Genomic DNA, 17,401 nt, shown 5'->3' on the forward strand with positions numbered 1-17,401 from the left:
AGGGACACTAGAATTGAACATAGTACTCCAAAAATGGTCTGACCAATGTCCTGTACAGACACACCATGACATCCCAATTCCTATACTAAGCAATTAAGGCAAGTGTACCAAATGTTACCTTCACTACCCTATCTGCCTGCGACTCCACCTTCAAGGAAGTGTGAACCTGCATCCCAAGGTCTCTTCATTTGAAGAGGGAAACGTGAATTGTGCACACTAATACTGGTCTGATCTTGCCAAAACCTGCAAGACTTCCTTACTGTTGTATTTCATTCCCTTTAAAATCTAGACCTATATACGATGTATCTTTCCAATTGTTTGCTGTATACGGATGAAAACTTCATATTTTTATGTACAAGCACTCATGAATCATATGATTATCAACATTTTTACTTATACCATTTGTAAAAAGTTCTATGTTTCTATTCTTCATACTAAAGTGAATATCCCAATTTCTCCACATTATACTCCATCTGTCAGGTTTTTGCCCACTTACTTAACCTACTATACCCTTTTGTGGCTTCTCAAATTGTGTCCTCCTCAAAGCTCATACTCCTATTCAGCACTGTATCTTCAGCAAACTTGGATACATTACATTTAATGCCTTTAAATTATAAATATATTCTGTAAAACGTTAAGGCCTAACGCTGACTTCACAGCAACTAATTGATGTCCTAATGGATTGTTAATCTGAAAATTCAGCTAATGTTCTGGGGACCTGGGTTCGAATCCCACCACAGAAGATGGTGGAATTTAAATTCAATATCAAGTATCTGGCATTAAGAATCAACTGATGATCATTGTAGATTGTTGGAAAAACCAATCTGGTTCACGAATATCTTTCAGGGAAGGAATCTGCCAACCTCACCTGGTCTGGCCTACATATGACTCTCAATTGCCATCTGAAATGGCCTAGCAAGTCACTCATCTGTAATAACAGTACGAAGTCTCAAAAAAGAAATTAAGACTAACGGACGTTGATCTAGGCACCGAAACAATGGTAGAAACAGCCTTGTTGACCCTGCAAAGTCCTCCTTACTAACATTTGGGGGCTAGTACCAAATTTAGGAGAGCTGTTTCACAGATTAGTCAAATAACAGCCTGGTGTAATTATATTCACAGAATCATTGCTGAGAGATAATGTATCATATACCATCATCACTGTCCTAACCCATCAACGGGACAGATACAGCAGAGGGGTGGCACAGTGGTATACAGTTGGGGAGCGGTTACCTTAGGAATCTTCGACATCGAATCCAGACCCCTCAATGAATTCTCATGGCTCCAGGTTAAACAATGGCAAAGAAACCTCCCACTGATTACCACGTACCGTCCGTCCTCGACTGATGAATCAGTACTCCCGTAGTACTTGGGGAGAGCACTGAGACTGATCTTCCCAGGTAGCTAAGTTGATACTTGGAAGATTGTAATGAGCAATGTAAGTTAGAATTTTCAGCCTTAGCCATTGGACCATGCTGCTTTGTGGTATCGACTAGCATTTATGATGAAATACTTAGACCACTTTTTAGAGGAGTTGGTTAATCTTACAGTTGAATATGAAACTGTGGTTTTGTTGAGAGGAATCATCAGGATATTTGTTTTAAATATTGGCAATGTACATTTTTAATTTGTGTACCCACACTTTGGTTCCAGCTCACTACATTTGTTGCCTTAACATCTCAAACTTTGATTCATAGAAGAAGAAGCTCAATATTGTGTCGGCAGTACTGCCCTCTACTTAGAGAATTTAGCTCTTTCTATATAACAAACTAGGTACAGAGCAGAGCTTAGTCATAACATTGTGAACACTGTCAGGAAACACAACCCTCAAGTTGCAATTCTTACCACAAATTGCTAACTTCAATTAAAGTTGAGAACTACATTGGACAAATGCAATCTAGTTAAGCATTTCAGGCTGTTACAGAATTAAATATTTCAGGCTATTTTGAATATTGAAAACCGCTTGCAATGTCTTCACAACTTTTCCTACACAATCTAGAAATGGAAATATTGTTAAAACTTCTACCATTCAGATTACTTATGAACTCATTTATTTTGTACATAAATTTTTTTTAACTCAATTAATGTTTATGTATTTTTTCTGCCCTATGTTTCACTTTTTTCTTTAACGATTCCAGGCTGATTCTAGCTTTCCTCTTTCTTTGTGCTCTGTCACTTTTGTTAATTAAAGATGCATTAATATTTTGTACTGTAAAAATTTTAATGTTCCCAGGAAGGAAAACAAAAGAAAGTTTCCTCCAAGCACATCCTGTTTTATCAAGTAATGGAAAATGAAAGCATCTAATTAACTATAAAAATAAGAACAGTTTGCTATGTCAGCTGTTCTACACTGCCAAGATACATCTCATGAAATAGAAACAAAAGTTTATGGCTAACAATATCTGGTGATTATTTATAGGCAAGATGAAGTTTCTTTAGCTGAAATTATGAAAACAAGCATTCAGAAACCATTTTCCTTAAGAATATTTCTGTCTTGATTATTTAGTTAGGGTTGAGGCAACATTTGATTTTGTATGACACACAGAAAGCATAGCTAAACCAAGAACATTTGGAGTTCAGGGGAAAACTGTTCAGCAACTGGAATTATAACTGAAACACCAGCAGATGGGCAAGGCCTTCAGAGTTTTGTCACTAGAGCTAAAGAACACCTCTTCAAGAATTCCTCAGCAATGGTCTTGAATCAGTAATTTCTAGCTGATTCAGCATTACCTCGTTTCTATTATGTCTTGGTTCATTCACAACTCCTTTTCACAAAGTTAAAAATCACACAACACCGGGTTATAGTCCAACAGGTTTAATTGGAAGCACACTCGGACTATAACCTGGTGTTGTGTCCAACACCGGCATCTCCAAACCTTTTCACAATGGAACTGCTGATGTAGGACTTACAGAACACCCAGCCTTGAGCTGACACTTATCAGATACATTTGTATCTCTTAGATGTTAGCTATTGACCATCTCTCAACAATTTAAAAAAAAAGCAGCTACCTCCTCTGAACTTCAGTGAGCCATTAATATCTTGGTGTCACTGTTATTAAAGCCTAATCGGACATCAAGTTTACAAAGGTAGAGGATGCATGCTGTGTGATCAGTGGCTAACCACTTGACCCCTTGAAGCATATCCTCCACCTTCTGGATGTACAGTGGTAGCATCACCCGAGGAGTTCAATACCATTAGGATAAAGCAGCCTGTTTCTTTGATGCTACAGGATGCTGTTCAGCTACTTCACCATCAGTACACTGTTGTTGTACTTTGTGTTATGCAGAGGAGGAATTCAACTAAGAGAAAGTGAGGACTGCAGATGCTGGAGATCAGAGCTGAAAAATGTGTTGCTGGAAAAGCGCAGCAGGTCAGGCAGCATCAATGATTCCTGAAGAAAGGTTTATGCCCGAAACGTCGGTTCTCCTGCTCCTTTGATGCTGCCTGACCTGCTGCACTTTTCCAGTAACACATTTTTCAGAGGAGGAATTCAGCAGTTCACTGTTTATTATACACTTCTCTAAATCTTGCTATTACTATCATGAAAATGTAATCAAATTCCACTATAAGTCATACACCTTCCTATTTTGGATATATTGTCTTTATTTTGTAGCTGCTGACTAAAAGTTCTGGAATTCCTTGTCTAATATTTTTATGGGAACACCATAATTGCAAGGATTGAATTATGAAACCTGGATCATATTTGCTCAACAAATTCTTTCCCCCTCGTTTCAAGAATGTGGAGGCCTGAGTGAATTGTGATTAGAAAGACATTAACACCTTTTATTTTGTCTTGTCTTTTATATGTGAGCTTAATTATTTAAGCAACAGAATCTGGTTGAGTAGACAATATTGTAGACTTGTGCAATCATATTTTTGTTTGGTACATTTACAGTTTACTGCATGTCATAAGGCAGAAATTGGGAGTAGAAATCTTAACAGAGCTCCTTTCATTCCCATAGTAAACGCAACAAACTGCAAATGTTGGCCATCTGAAATAAAAATGGAGAGTGCTAGAAATAGCAGGTCTATCAATATATATGAGAGGGAAATAGAGATAATAATTCAAATATGAATTCTTTGTTTCTCAAATAAGAATATCACATTTTACTTGAAATGTTAACTATTTCTCTCTTCAGAAATGCTCGCAGACTTGCTGACTGTTTCTAGCACTTCCCATTTTTGTACTCTTCCATCCCAAGCTGAGCAAGCTGATTGCTACCTCATCATTCTATTTCTGAGCCTCCATGACTGACATCAGATAACTTAGATTCTTGAGAGTTCAGTATGAGGCCTTTCAGGCTCTGTAAAACAAATGCAGTTCCTCACTGGAATATGGGATAACCCAATTTTGTTTTTAACATGTATGGTGACCTTAAGGAAAATATAACCTTATCTTAGTCTATATAATAAAACTGCGATGACATTTCTCTGTATCAAAGTAGTTTTCTGATTCAGTTTACCTTGCTCAGTCTTACTCGTCTGCGCTTTTCAGCTGATTTCCTAAATATTAACAGATTTATATACAAGAGGCAATGGCCTGATGGTTCTTTAGTATCCATTAAGGCCAGATCTCTTCTTTCTACGTGTTATTCAGAACTATGTTAGTTTTTCTTTGCATTTGAGATGTTCAGCAGCAGAATAAATATCCAGTCTCACCGCTACTACTTTTCTGCCAGTGAGGTAACTAAGCTCAGAGGGATCATCCATTCATGTAGAGGACAATAGCACAGGCCAGACCCAGTATAGAATCGGATAATATAGGCATCAGCACAGTGAAGTTGGCTTAGTTTAAAACACAGTGCAGCTAAATGTAATATCAAGATATTGTGATAGCAGTTTTGTAAGTCTGTACCCAGGGCCAGCACATTGGTACGTGGAACCCATGAGAAGCCTTAAATTTGATATCCAGTACTTCCAAAACACATACGCACCCACAGTTAACTTTTGAAAATGAACACAGTAAAATGGTTCCACTCTCTCTTAACTGCTAAAATTTGTCATACTCCAAAGTAGTTGGTCTGCTTTGGTCTGGACTCTGCCTCCTTCTGTTCTGCAGATCATCTGCTGTCCAACTAATTTGCATGCTGTATTCTTGCACCTCTCATGAGACCTCAATCTGGGTCTCTGGATTCCTAGAGCATGACAACACCACAATGCCATTGTCTCCTTTTCTTTGAATCATGCAGTACAGAAGAGGCCCATCGAGTCTGCACTGACAACAACTATTCTAATCTACTCTAGTTCCACTGCTCTTATAATCTATGCCACGACTGACAAAGGCAAGTTTCCATATGCTTTATTAGCCACCCTATTATCTGCCTTGGCATTCAGGGATCTGTGGACAAGCACCTCCAAATCACATTGTTCCACTGAGCTATCTAGCGTTCTGGCATTTATTTTGAATCCTTCCTTGTCTTGTTACTTCTTCAAAAGTACATCTGGCTCATACAGACATAACTGACTAGACCCTAACCACTATGTTTCCAGCTCCCTACCTGATGATGCATGATTCATTTGGCTTCTTTTGAAGTTTCTACAAGACTGACAGATGCCACCTCCCCACTCTGTAGTTAGACCGATCTCTTGACATAGCTGAGCCAGAGCGGGCAAATGGTTATGGTCAAGTCATAGGGTTTTACAAGCCCATTGGTCATGAAACATTGATCTGTTCTCATCCAGTTTTCCAGCACTTGACTCATAGCCGTGTATGCTGTGGAATTTCAAGTGTTAGTCTGAAATGTTCTTAAATATCATGATGTTTCTGTTTCTATCATCCATGCAGACAGTGAGTTCTACCCACAAACCTCCAAGTAAAAACCTGTCATCAAAAATGTGTGATGAAATACCCTCTAAAACACCTGCTCCTTATGTTAAAATTGTGCCTGTGGGTATTGACCCCATGGCTAACAGGAACAATTTCTCCCTATCTACCCTGTCTCTACTCCTCAGAATTATTTTTACATGTCAATCCCCCCACCCTCAACCACCACCACCACCACCACCAAGCGTTCTCTGCTACAAGGAACTCTTCCCCAGCCTTTCTAGCCTCACTTCATAGTTGAATTACTGAAGCACAACATCCTGGTGAATCTCTTCTGCACCCTTTCTAGTGCACTCATATCCTTCCTCTACTGTGGTGACCAGAACTGCATGCTGTGCTCCAACTGTGCCTAACTAATATTGTATACAGCTCAATCACAACCTCCTTGCTCTTGTATTTAATGCCTTGACTAATAAACACAGGTTACCACATGTCTTCTTAACTACCTTATTTATCTGTCCTGCTTCCTTCAAGGACCCATGGATATATGCACAAAGGACCCTTTGATCCTCTGTATTTAATACCATTCAACATAAACTCCCTTGTCTTGTTAGTTTTGTAAAACTTACTTCACACTTTTCAGGATTAAATTCCATTTGCAACCGTTCTTTTCATCTGACCAGCAGCCCATCAATATCATCATCTAGTCCAAAGCTTCCTCTTTGCTATTTACCGCACCACCAATTTTTGTGTCATCTGCAAGTCTACTGATCGTACCTCCTCCATATTTAGACCATTGATGTACACAGCAAAAAGCAAGGGATCCAGCACTGAATTCTGTAGTGCACAACTGGATGAAGGCTTCCAGTTGCACAAACACCCTTGACCATCATCCTGTGCTTCGTACCACTAAGGCAATTTTGGATTCAATTTGCTAAATTAACCTGAATCCCATAGACTCTTAGCTTCTTAACCAATCTGCCATGTGAGATCTTGTCAGAAGCATTACTGAAGTCTATGTAGACCACATCAACTACACTATCGTCATCCACACAGCTACTCACTGCTTCAAAAGATTCATTCAAATTTGTTAGATGTGATCTCCCCTTGACAAAGCCATGCTGACTACTCTTGACTAATCCTTGCCTCACTAAGTAGAGATTAATTCTGATCCTCAGACTTTTTCCCAGTAGTCATACTTGTTAGACTCACCAATCTGTAATGTCAAGGTTTATCCTGTGTGCCAGATGTGCCTGTGCCCATCAGTACCAGAACCTTCAACCAATAGTGACGTTTCCCCTGACAGGACTGAGGATTAGCCCCAACCTGTTTTCTGACATGGCTATTTGGTTGAATAAACATGCAGTGTGTTTGCTGCACAGACAGCTGGCATGTTTCGAGGTGTGAGATTGACATCTCCTAGAGAAAAGCCACATTCAGTGTCTTTCTTAATATGTAAAACCTCTCACTCAGTTGTCATCAATCACTTCTGTAACTTATCCTCTCTTTAGGCTCCAAGTCCGTTTTATAATAGAGACTAGAACTGTGCATAGTACTAAATGAACAGGTACCAAGGTGCAAAAAGGGATAAGTATTCAATTAGATCAAAAATCAGGGAAGCCTGTTAAATCATGTTAAATGCCCACCCCACATCAGGTTGTATGTAAACACTTAAAAGCGGTTTTGTTAAAAAAAAGTGTAAATTTGTTTTGTAGCAATGGGCAATCCTGGGCAGCCTCTTGCAGTGCCACCCAGTGGCAGAAGATATGTGACCACAGCTTAGTGTCTCAGCTGCCATCTCAACAGCCTGGAATCAGAAATACATACAGACATGGGACGATCTAGAAGATGTGGTGCAGAAATAGGTCTTTTGGCCCAATCATTTAATACTGGTGATTATGCTCAATGTGAGCCTCCTCCAACTTTTCTGCAGCTCTAACAAAATGAAAATGAATTCATTTCTATTATGTTTTGTCATTTGGCTTCTTTGCTCCCTTCTGTTATGAGCACTGGCTTTTCAAGAGAGTTATGTTTTACACTATTTCCTTTAATAAGAGGAAAAATTGAATAGTTTTGAGGAGGGATGCAGTCTGCTATTGAGTCTTTTCAGAGACAAACCCATCTGACCTGCTTGTTTTATGGAAACAGAAACTCGAGGCAAAACATATTGAAAGTAAGGGGCAAGGTTTGACACTTAAACTCAATGGAGGAGTTGTCTGACCTTTCTTAGATTAAATTAGATTCCCTACAGTGTGGAAACAGGCCCTTTGGCCCAACCAGTCCACACCGACCCTCTGAAGAGTAACCCAGCCAGACCTATTTCCCCTTGACTAATACAGCTAATACTATGGGCAATTTAGCATGGCTAATTCACCTGACCTGCGCATCTTTGGACTGTGGGACTGATTTACAGATTCACCGAAACAGTCAGACATGGTGCTCTGAGGTAGAAGACTTACTGTAATGCCACGCAACTGAAAGGACTGTTTTTAAATTAATCAACAAGTAGAGTGCTGGTGAGGACAGATTTCTCATTTGAAGACTCAAGTCTTGTGGGGAGTTAAAGACCAAGTAGTTGCCAGTGGGTACTAATGTCCGTTCTTTTACTTTTGGAAATTGAATGAAGGGACTTTGTGTTAAAAGGAAGAGTTACTCAGATGGAGTAGGCAAAATAAGTCCTATTAAAGCTGGGAAAAGCTTGAATCTTCATGGAGAAGAGTATATATTGGTGGAGAGTGTGGAACCTGAAAGCATCAGTTATAGTTATACATCTATGATGTAGGAGACCACATGGATAGCCCATAGAGGAAGATAATTTACACTACAGATTAAAAGTGTACAGGCAGAGTGGGAATGGGTGCCTACCAGATAGGTATTATTCCATTTTGGAAACTAATGAAAGTAGTGGTTTCTCCAAGGAGTACAGCCAGAGACAAGGACATGGCACAAAGGGCATCTCAGCTATTTGTGGAGAGAAGGAAATTGGAAGTGCAGATGTGATAATGGATTCCATTGTTTGGGCATCAGATTAGAATTTGTGCAGCATGAAATGTAGATAACAAATAAAAAATATCATTGTGTGATGGCAGGGCATCCTTCCAAAGGAGGGACATCAGCCAGAAGTCATAGTCCACATTGGTACAACTCCATAGGTGGGGAGAGGGATGAGGTCCTGAATGGACCTAATATAATGGGACTAGATTAATTTAGGATATCTGGTCTGCATGGAAGAGTTGGACCAAAGGGTCTGTTTCTCTCTGACTCTATGACTACTCCCTCAACATGGTTAAGTTCCTTCTGTCTGGCTTCCGTTACTAAAGTACACTATCACTAGTACAGTATCGCTATTGTTCTAAAGCTCTGTGTTCAATCCCACTAGAAATGTTTAAAATCTTCCCAACAGCACTAGTAAGCCCACCTACAAGAATGTTGGTACCATTCTGACTTGCCCAGGTCCCACCATTCCCAGAAATGGTCCAAGCGATCCAGGAATCTAAAACCTTTGCTCCTGCACCAACTCTTGAGCCACTCATTTTCCTATTTCTGTACTCATCAGCACATGGCACAAGGAGTAATCCAGAGATTACAACCTTTGAGATCCTACATTTTAATCTACTGCCTACCTCCCTCAATTCTTTATGCAACCCACATTCTATCTATACCTTTGGTACCAATGGTACTGACTTATCAAGGTGAGGCTGGATGGCCTTGACTTTATTGCTAGGAGTATTATAGATAAGACTTGAAGGCATGATTACATGTGGGATTGCAATGTTGTTGCCATCTAAGAGACGATGGTTTGGCCAAAGTAGACTCGGACAGCAACTTTGTGTGAATCTGCAGCAGAAGAGTGGAGTCATTCAAACAGGATTTGGGGAAGGCCAACATTTTTCCTTTAGGGACATTTAGGAGTATGAAACCCAGAGAACCCTGGATACCATGTTATATTTAGAACTGGATAAGAAGGAAAAGGTGAGGCTTTTAACAGGTACAAAAGGCAGATATCATTGGAGGCCCTAGTTGCAGGGGGATCTGAAGCAATTCACAACAAACAGAAGTCATGAGAAAATACTGGCAGATAAGATTTGGTAGAATCCTAAGTTTTTTTTAGGTATATCGGGAAAGAGGAAATCCAGCAAAAGAGTAGGGCCCATTAGGGACAAAGTGGCAGTCTATGCGTGGAGTTAGAGAATATTGGTAGGGTATTATATGAGTAGTTCATATATATCTTCACTTGAGAGATAGAGGATGTGGGTTCAAAATTTAGTTCTTGAACAGATAGGAATGAGGAGGTTTTGGGGGGTCATAAATGTGGACAGATCCCCATGTCTGGATGAGTTGTATTCCAGGCTGCTATAGGAGACAAGGAAGGAAGTTAGAATTTTACATTTATGTCTGGCTGCAATGGAGGTGCCTAAGAACTGGAGGGCAGCTAATGAGGTTCCACATTTCAGGAAGCATGGTAGTGATAAGGCAAATGACAGGTTGATAGGTAGTTAAGAAAGCTCAAGGGACATTTGTCTTTATCATTGTGACTTAAATTATGAGAGGAGGGAGGTTATGTTGGAGTTGTACAAAGTTTGGTTAGGTCACAGCCTTTACAGGAAGGCTGTGATTGCATTGGAGTGGGTGCAGAGGAGATTCACCAGGATGTTGCCTAGGATGGAGCAGCTTACCTATGAAGAGAGGCTGGATAAGCTTGGGTCATTTTCTTTAGAGCAGAGAAAGTTGAGAGGGAACCTGATTAAGGGATATAAAAATATGAGGGGAATGGACAGAGTGGATAGAAAGCAGCTGTTCCCCTTAGTCAATAACAAGGATGTATAATTTTAAAGTGAAGTGCAGGGGGGTTTGAGGAAACATGTTTTCAGACATAATCTGGTGTGAGTCTGTAATTTACTGCCTGGGAAAATTGTTGAGGTAGGAAACCTCATAATCTTTAGAATGTCTTAACTATGATAGTTTTGAGTACTATGAACCAAGTGTTGAAAAATGGATGAGTGTAATTTTAGAGTCAGTGGGGACCTGAAGGACCTCTTCTGTACTGTATGATTCTATAATTTTAGCTGTTGGGTAAGTTGAAACTGTATATCATTCTTGATTCTATAGGTGAGGATGACAGTCCATCAGCAATAAAGTTTATACAGTCTAACTTCATTGGGTGTTCCACATTGCAAGTTTAAGTTTGAGGAAGAGCAGCTATTATTGTTACTATGAAACCTGAATCCTAAACAAGAACCTTGACATTGAGCAAGGCTGGTAGTTCTGGAGATGTTTTCCTTGATATTAGACAATGAAACTTGAATAGCAGATTTCAAAGAAATCTGTTTCTGCAATATTGAGATGTAGATATGCCATTTCAACTGAGGATAAAACAATTCCCAACTATCATATGCTATTACAATTACAAGTTATGCACTCACATAATTTGTATTTATATTCCCAGGCTTGTTTTCACACCCATTTTTATATACATTTTTCATTGGTTGAGATTTTTGATTCTGTAATAGTCTTTGTTTAATGCATCACCAGAAATCCAATAATTACAATAATTAATGATTCAATAAAGACAATATTTTGATCACATTTTTTGAGTTAAATAATACTTTTTTTTTACATATGTAAAACTTTGTCAGATATTTCTTTGACTCTGATAGATATGCAGTCTCACTTGCAGTTCTTTCTTGTTACTAGTGTTACAGATGTGCAACCGTAATGCATAGCACACTAGGCAATCCAGTTTTGTACTTGTTCGATTGCATGTGTTTCACTTTGGAATTGCTGATTAAATCTATCAATGACTACTAGAATTCAATTTTGAAAAATTTGAACTCTGAAATGACATTTTATTTCTGGAAATTTGTTTTGAATTATTGTATTTTTAAAAACGTGTGTGCAAATACAAAACAAAGGCCTAATGCGTTATTTTGCTTTAAATTACAATTTGTACAGTACACCAAATCTAAATGTGTTTTTAAAGTTTAAGTATTAAAAGTGGTTTTTTGTTGATTTCAGGGGGAAAAGAACAATGGTTTTGATGTCCTTTATCATAATATGAAACATGGTCAAACATCGACAAAAGATTTGGCAGACTTCATAAGAGAAAGGTATTTCATTGCTTTTGGGATATTTCTGCTATATTGTGAGGTGTAGAGTTACAAATGAAAATAACATTCAAATGATTATTTTGCATTCCATAGGAAAACATACTAAAAGTATTCATTGTGTTGTATTGTCAATGGACAAACACAGAACAGAGATTGTAACTACCGGAAGCTGATATGAATGCAAAATATTTTGCATCTCTAAGACACATTTTATATTCATTTATGAGATGTGGATGTTCACTGGCAGACAGTATTATTGTTCACCCCTAATTGGTGGCGGGTGGCCTACATGAACTGCCATCGTGTTAATGGGGAAGAAGCTCCTTTTTATTTTGACCCAGCAACCAAAGGAACAGTAGTATATTTCCATGTGAAGATGGTAAACCTGCAAGTGGTGGTGTCTCTGTGCACTTACTGTCCTTGTTATTCTGGATGTTATACGTTGTGGGTTTGGCTGGTGAGTTGCTGCAGTGCATTTTTTAGATGCTGTATGTTGCTGCCACTGTGTGCTGGAGGTGGGTGCTGTTCAATTCAAGTGCGCTGCTTTATCCTGGATGGTACTGAGCTGCCTGATGTTGAAGCCGCTTTCATGAAAGGAAGTTAATATTTAACATTTTCTTCTAAGACAATCTTCACCCTAGCAATCAATTTGTGAATCATCTCTGAACTGCTTCTACTGTGGAGATATCTCCCTGAAGGTAATGAGACCAAAATTGTATTCAGGTGAGATCTCACCGATGCACTGTTCCATCGCTGATGCAATGCTTCATACCTTTATGCTCCATACCCCTTGCAATAATGGCTGACACTCCTTTTGTCTTTCTAATTACTTTCAGTGCCTAAATTCTAAGTTTTGTTGATTCATCCACGAATGCAACCCTATTGCTCTATACCACAATGTTCTGTATTCGGTTTCATTTAAATAATAAACTGCTTTCTGTTATTTTCAGCAAAATGGACAACCTCACATTTTGCTACATTATACTCCATCTTTTTGCCCACTCACATAGGCTATGTCTCTTTGCATTTTTTTTGTATCTTCCTCACAGTATGTTTCTCTAACTATCTTTACATCATCAAAATATTTGGTTACAATAGAGTTGATACTTTCAACCAAGTAATTATTAGTTGAGGCCCCAGTACTGATCTTTTTGGCACGCCTGTGGATTAAGGCTAATACTCCAGATAACTTCATTATATTGAAACAAATGTACCATTGACAGCTCTTTTTCTGTGCAATTGACAGAACCGATCACAGTCTTAATTTATACAAATGCTCGTAGTTTCAGCAGATGAGACCTTGAAGGTCTAGATGACTGACACTTTTGTAAGGCTTTTCTTAATTTTTGTTATGAATGTATTTTTTTTTTAAAAAAACTTTTCCTTGCCATAAGACCATAAGACATAGGAGCGGAAGTAAGGACAGTCGGCCCATCGAGTCCACTCCGCCATTCAATCATGGCTGATGGGCATTTCAACTCCACTTACCCGCATTCTCCCCGTAGCGTTATTGTTAGTAAAGGGATATTGACTTGGAAGGCAAGCTGAGACATGGGGTTTGTGTAGAGCGGCGTAGCTTGGCATGGGAGAGAAATGTTTTTTGAACATTTGCTTCAAAATGCTTCCTTACCCAGACAGTGGTCATGACACCTATGGAGAGCTGTGAACTTAACATATCCTGAAAAGGTGGCTTGACTTCATGGAAGTTGCAGTATGTTAGGACATGATTTTCTCTGCAATGGAACTATCTGATTGGGAATCAGACAGTCTGCACCCTTAATCCAGCCTGAGGAAATTGGTGCTGCTGGAAATGGGTCCAGGAATCCGGTCCCAGCCACTATGTTTGAAGGTCCCTGATATCTCACTGGATCTACAAAATCCCAGCCCTGTATCCCTTCTCAGTCCTATGGCGTCTTGTAAAATGCACCTAATTTACTCCTCATAAATGAACTTGCTATCATAGAACAAAAGCAAAATACTGTGGATGCTGGGAATCTGAAATTAAAACAAAAAATGCTGGAAAAATTCAGATCAGGAAACAGGTCTGTGGAGACAGAAAAGAGCTAGCATTTTAGGTCAAGGATTTTCAGAATTGAACTCTTCTGAATTTTAATTTATACTTTTGTACTTTTACAGTCCATAGCATTGAGTATAATGGAATTAATTAATTATTAAATGGAAGGATTGTCTCTTGTTAAGGTTGACATTTTAATACATGTCAATATCTCATTTGCTTAATTCACTACCATCAAAACACTGTTGTGGTTGCTTCTGTTCATTGTCAATGAACACTACCAGATCTCTTTCATTTTACATATATGGTACTTTCTTCTCATTTAAGTAATCCATTCCTGAATTTTTTTTTCGCCTCTTGTGAAGCACGTGGAATTTTCTACTTTGATTTTATCTGCCAGTTCTCCAATCAATTCTGAAATATATTTGAAATTCATGATATATGTACATTCCTAAATATATTTAAATTTCCTTGCAGCTTATTTTATTAAGCTAAATTTCCTATGCCTCACTGGAGTAGCACACTGGAAATCAAGACCCGCTATTCTGCGAGTTGTGAAAAAGTTAAAGATTTTATCAAAGTATGCATATTCCCCAATCTTCCTGTCTTCTAGACACAGGTTTACAGAAAGCATGAACCAAGCTGCTGTACTTAACAAGAATTGGTATTTTTTTACAAACAAGTAGATTCTAACTACAGATAAATAATTCTGAGCTATTAACATACAATTCAACTGGTTAAAGCTCAAATCCTCTTTAAATTTTCCCTCTACACACACAATGGACAGACACCGGTAAGCACAAAACAAAATGGGTGTTATGCGCAGAGGGAAAGATTGGGAAGGCTGTTCAGTGGTTGCTGTCCATAGGCTGAGATGATCCTTTGATGATCAGATTGTTTCTCAGTCTTCATTCTCCAGATGTTTTTACTTGATTGCAGGAGGCACAGGTGACTGGTTCACACTTGTAAAGTTCTCTGACTTATTAGTTAAAAGCCACAGGTTGCAGCACCTGATGTAGGGAGATAAGCTGGTTTTCTTCAGGCTTAAAGTGGTTTTTACTGCAGGCAAAAGAGACATCTCCTGTCTTTGTAAAGATCTGATTGCTTCTTCCAAACATTCCAAGAGAGGGGTCTGCAGGTGAACTCTGCTTTATACCTTTTAGATGGTTTTCTGGAACTTTCTATAGTTCTAGCCAATCAGGGAGATACACTTAATGGTTTGAAACAAGAGTCAATCATTTAGATGGCATGCTACTACAAGTACACAATCCTTTATCCGAAATCCTTAGGGCTGGTTGTTTATCGGAATTTGGAATTTTTCAGATTTTGGAATAAATGACATTTTCATAGTGAAATTAAAAAAATTACCTAACAGCAGACACATGTGTGAATAGTACGAGTGCTGAGACATATTTGACACTTGCCACTGCTGGGCCATGCCACCACGTCACATCTGAGTGACGTGGTTTGAGTTGGTGTGGAGTTTGGTCACCTATTCGCACGCCAAAATGACGCTCCACACTCCATGAAAGAAATTTCAGATTTCGGAATATTGGATGAAGGATTGTGTACCTGTATTAGATTCTCTGTGTAGCAGGACCCAGTGCCTTTCTATCTGAATCTCCTTTATTTCGTGGATAAGTTGTTAGAGGTGTCTGTCCAGATTAACTGTTGCCTTTTAGATTATGCTAATGTCATTAGCACCTGGCTGCTGTATTTGCACTGTGTCTGATGTGTGGCTTTTGTGATTTCAAAGTTTCACTTGGCCAATGTACCCAGCATCCCTTGCAGTTTGGACAAGTTGGCAATCTGTCTGAGTTTTAGCAGACAGGAGGCTGCTACATGTTGTAATAAAGGAAATTACAGGCCTATTGTCTATGTTAAGTACAGTATAGCAAATTCCCACAAGAAGCAGTGTTATAGTGACTAAAGTATTTGTTTTTATGATGTTTATTGAAAGATAAATAAATAGAATCCTGGGAATAACGCCCTGCTGTTCTTCAAAATACTGTCAAGGAATCTTTTACGCTCATTTAAGAGGGGCAGTTGGCCTTGGTTTAATGCCTGATTCAAAAGACAATATCTTCGAGAGTGCAGCTCTCCTTCAGTTCAGTGTTTCTTTCTTTTGTATATTTGCGCAATCTTTCAAGAGAAATATAAAATATGTAAAGTTCTGTAGTAAAAGTTGTTAGGAAATTATCTGAAGTGTGATCTGACAAGTTCTTTTACAATAAAGTTAAAAATGTATTTTTTTTCCCCAAACAGTGTAACAATAGAAGATATTTATTCAAGGTCTATGACCAAATTAGCCAAAACAACAAGTAACTACAGTCAGCTGGGGTAAGTATGATCCAAATGTAACTTAATATAAAAACTAAATTTTAAGAATTGAGAATTTTTTCATGAATTTAAATATTAAGATTTTAATTTGAAAATGTCACCTTTTTATTTGATACCATTTTCTGCCTGCTGTTGCTATGATGCTTTATCTTTCTACATTATGTACTTCTTCAGAACATTTGCACCAGTATGGGATGTTTTAAAATTGTCAACTGAGAAACTAGCCAGTAGCCATTTAGATCTAGTACGAAAACTGCAAGAATTAATTAAAGAAGTACAGAAGTATGGAGATGAACAGACCAAGGCACACAAAAAGGTAATAAAACAAATGATATCTTTATTATTAATACAACAAAATGTGTCTGGATACAAAATTAGAATTTGCACTTCACCAATAATTGTAAACAATATAATTCCTGAAAGAATAGTACATTTTTCTATGCAGTGAATCCGATAGCTTGCTACCCATCCTTAATCTAATAAAATTATTTATATAATGACTTGTTATATAATTGTAATGTCTGAGTTTCATTTATTGAAAAGTTTTTGAATTTGCAGTGTTATCTATGTAAGCAAAAGTAGTAGCCAGTATGCACCATTATATCTCTTGTATAGAATTGAAATGAAGGGCTGTTTATCTTTTTTTTGATGAAATTTGTTAAGAGAAAATTATTGGACAGAAGATTAATATATTCCCTCCCCCCCCTCTTCCTCTGAGCAGTGCCATTAGATTTTTTAAAAGTTATTGATCAGCCAGGTGGATGTTTGATTCAACAAATGAGTAATTATAATCCAGATAATTTAACATCTGTAGTTAGAAAATTTTGGAGAGTTTCCAGCAATGAATGAAATTATCATGTAAATGGATGAGGAGAAAATAGAAATAATCAACTTTGTTAGCAAAAGACACAACTGTTGTTAATAAACATTATAGATTACAGAATTTGAGGAAATTCAATGGATGTAGCAGACATGTGTGCACCAAGAAAGCCTGTAGCAAGTGCCATTTAGATTACAGAAACAGTTCAAAGATATGGAATTGTTGGAAGATACCAAATTCTATTAAAAGTTGGTCATAAATGAAGAGAATTAATCAAGAGTTAAGGACAATTTACAGAATGACTTCAGTTGCAGCATTCTTTTCTGAAGCTATATATATATATATATCCAGGGTT

The 17,401-nt window shown here is 38.1% G+C and overlaps 1 protein-coding gene across 7 annotated transcripts in view; it reads left to right on the forward strand.

Annotated features, from left to right (window-relative positions):
• The window catches only part of fcho2 (FCH and mu domain containing endocytic adaptor 2), a 210,887-nt gene that overhangs the window by 35,664 nt on the left and 157,822 nt on the right, over window positions 1–17,401 (forward strand). For all 7 annotated transcript variants that reach the window (XM_088000048.1, XM_043707669.2, XM_043707660.2 and 4 more), the window contains exons 2-4: window positions 11,781–11,872; window positions 16,152–16,226; window positions 16,401–16,542. In XM_088000048.1, the coding sequence (XP_087856174.1) occupies window positions 11,781–11,872; window positions 16,152–16,226; window positions 16,401–16,542 (309 nt within the window). The remainder of the gene's footprint in view (window positions 1–11,780; window positions 11,873–16,151; window positions 16,227–16,400; window positions 16,543–17,401) is intronic.

The sequence above is a fragment of the Chiloscyllium plagiosum genome, unplaced genomic scaffold, assembly GCF_037043375.1.
Source record: "Chiloscyllium plagiosum isolate Xiang-an unplaced genomic scaffold, Cpla_swu_hap1 HiC_scaffold_2, whole genome shotgun sequence".
Classification (NCBI taxonomy): Eukaryota; Metazoa; Chordata; class Chondrichthyes; order Orectolobiformes; family Hemiscylliidae; genus Chiloscyllium; species Chiloscyllium plagiosum.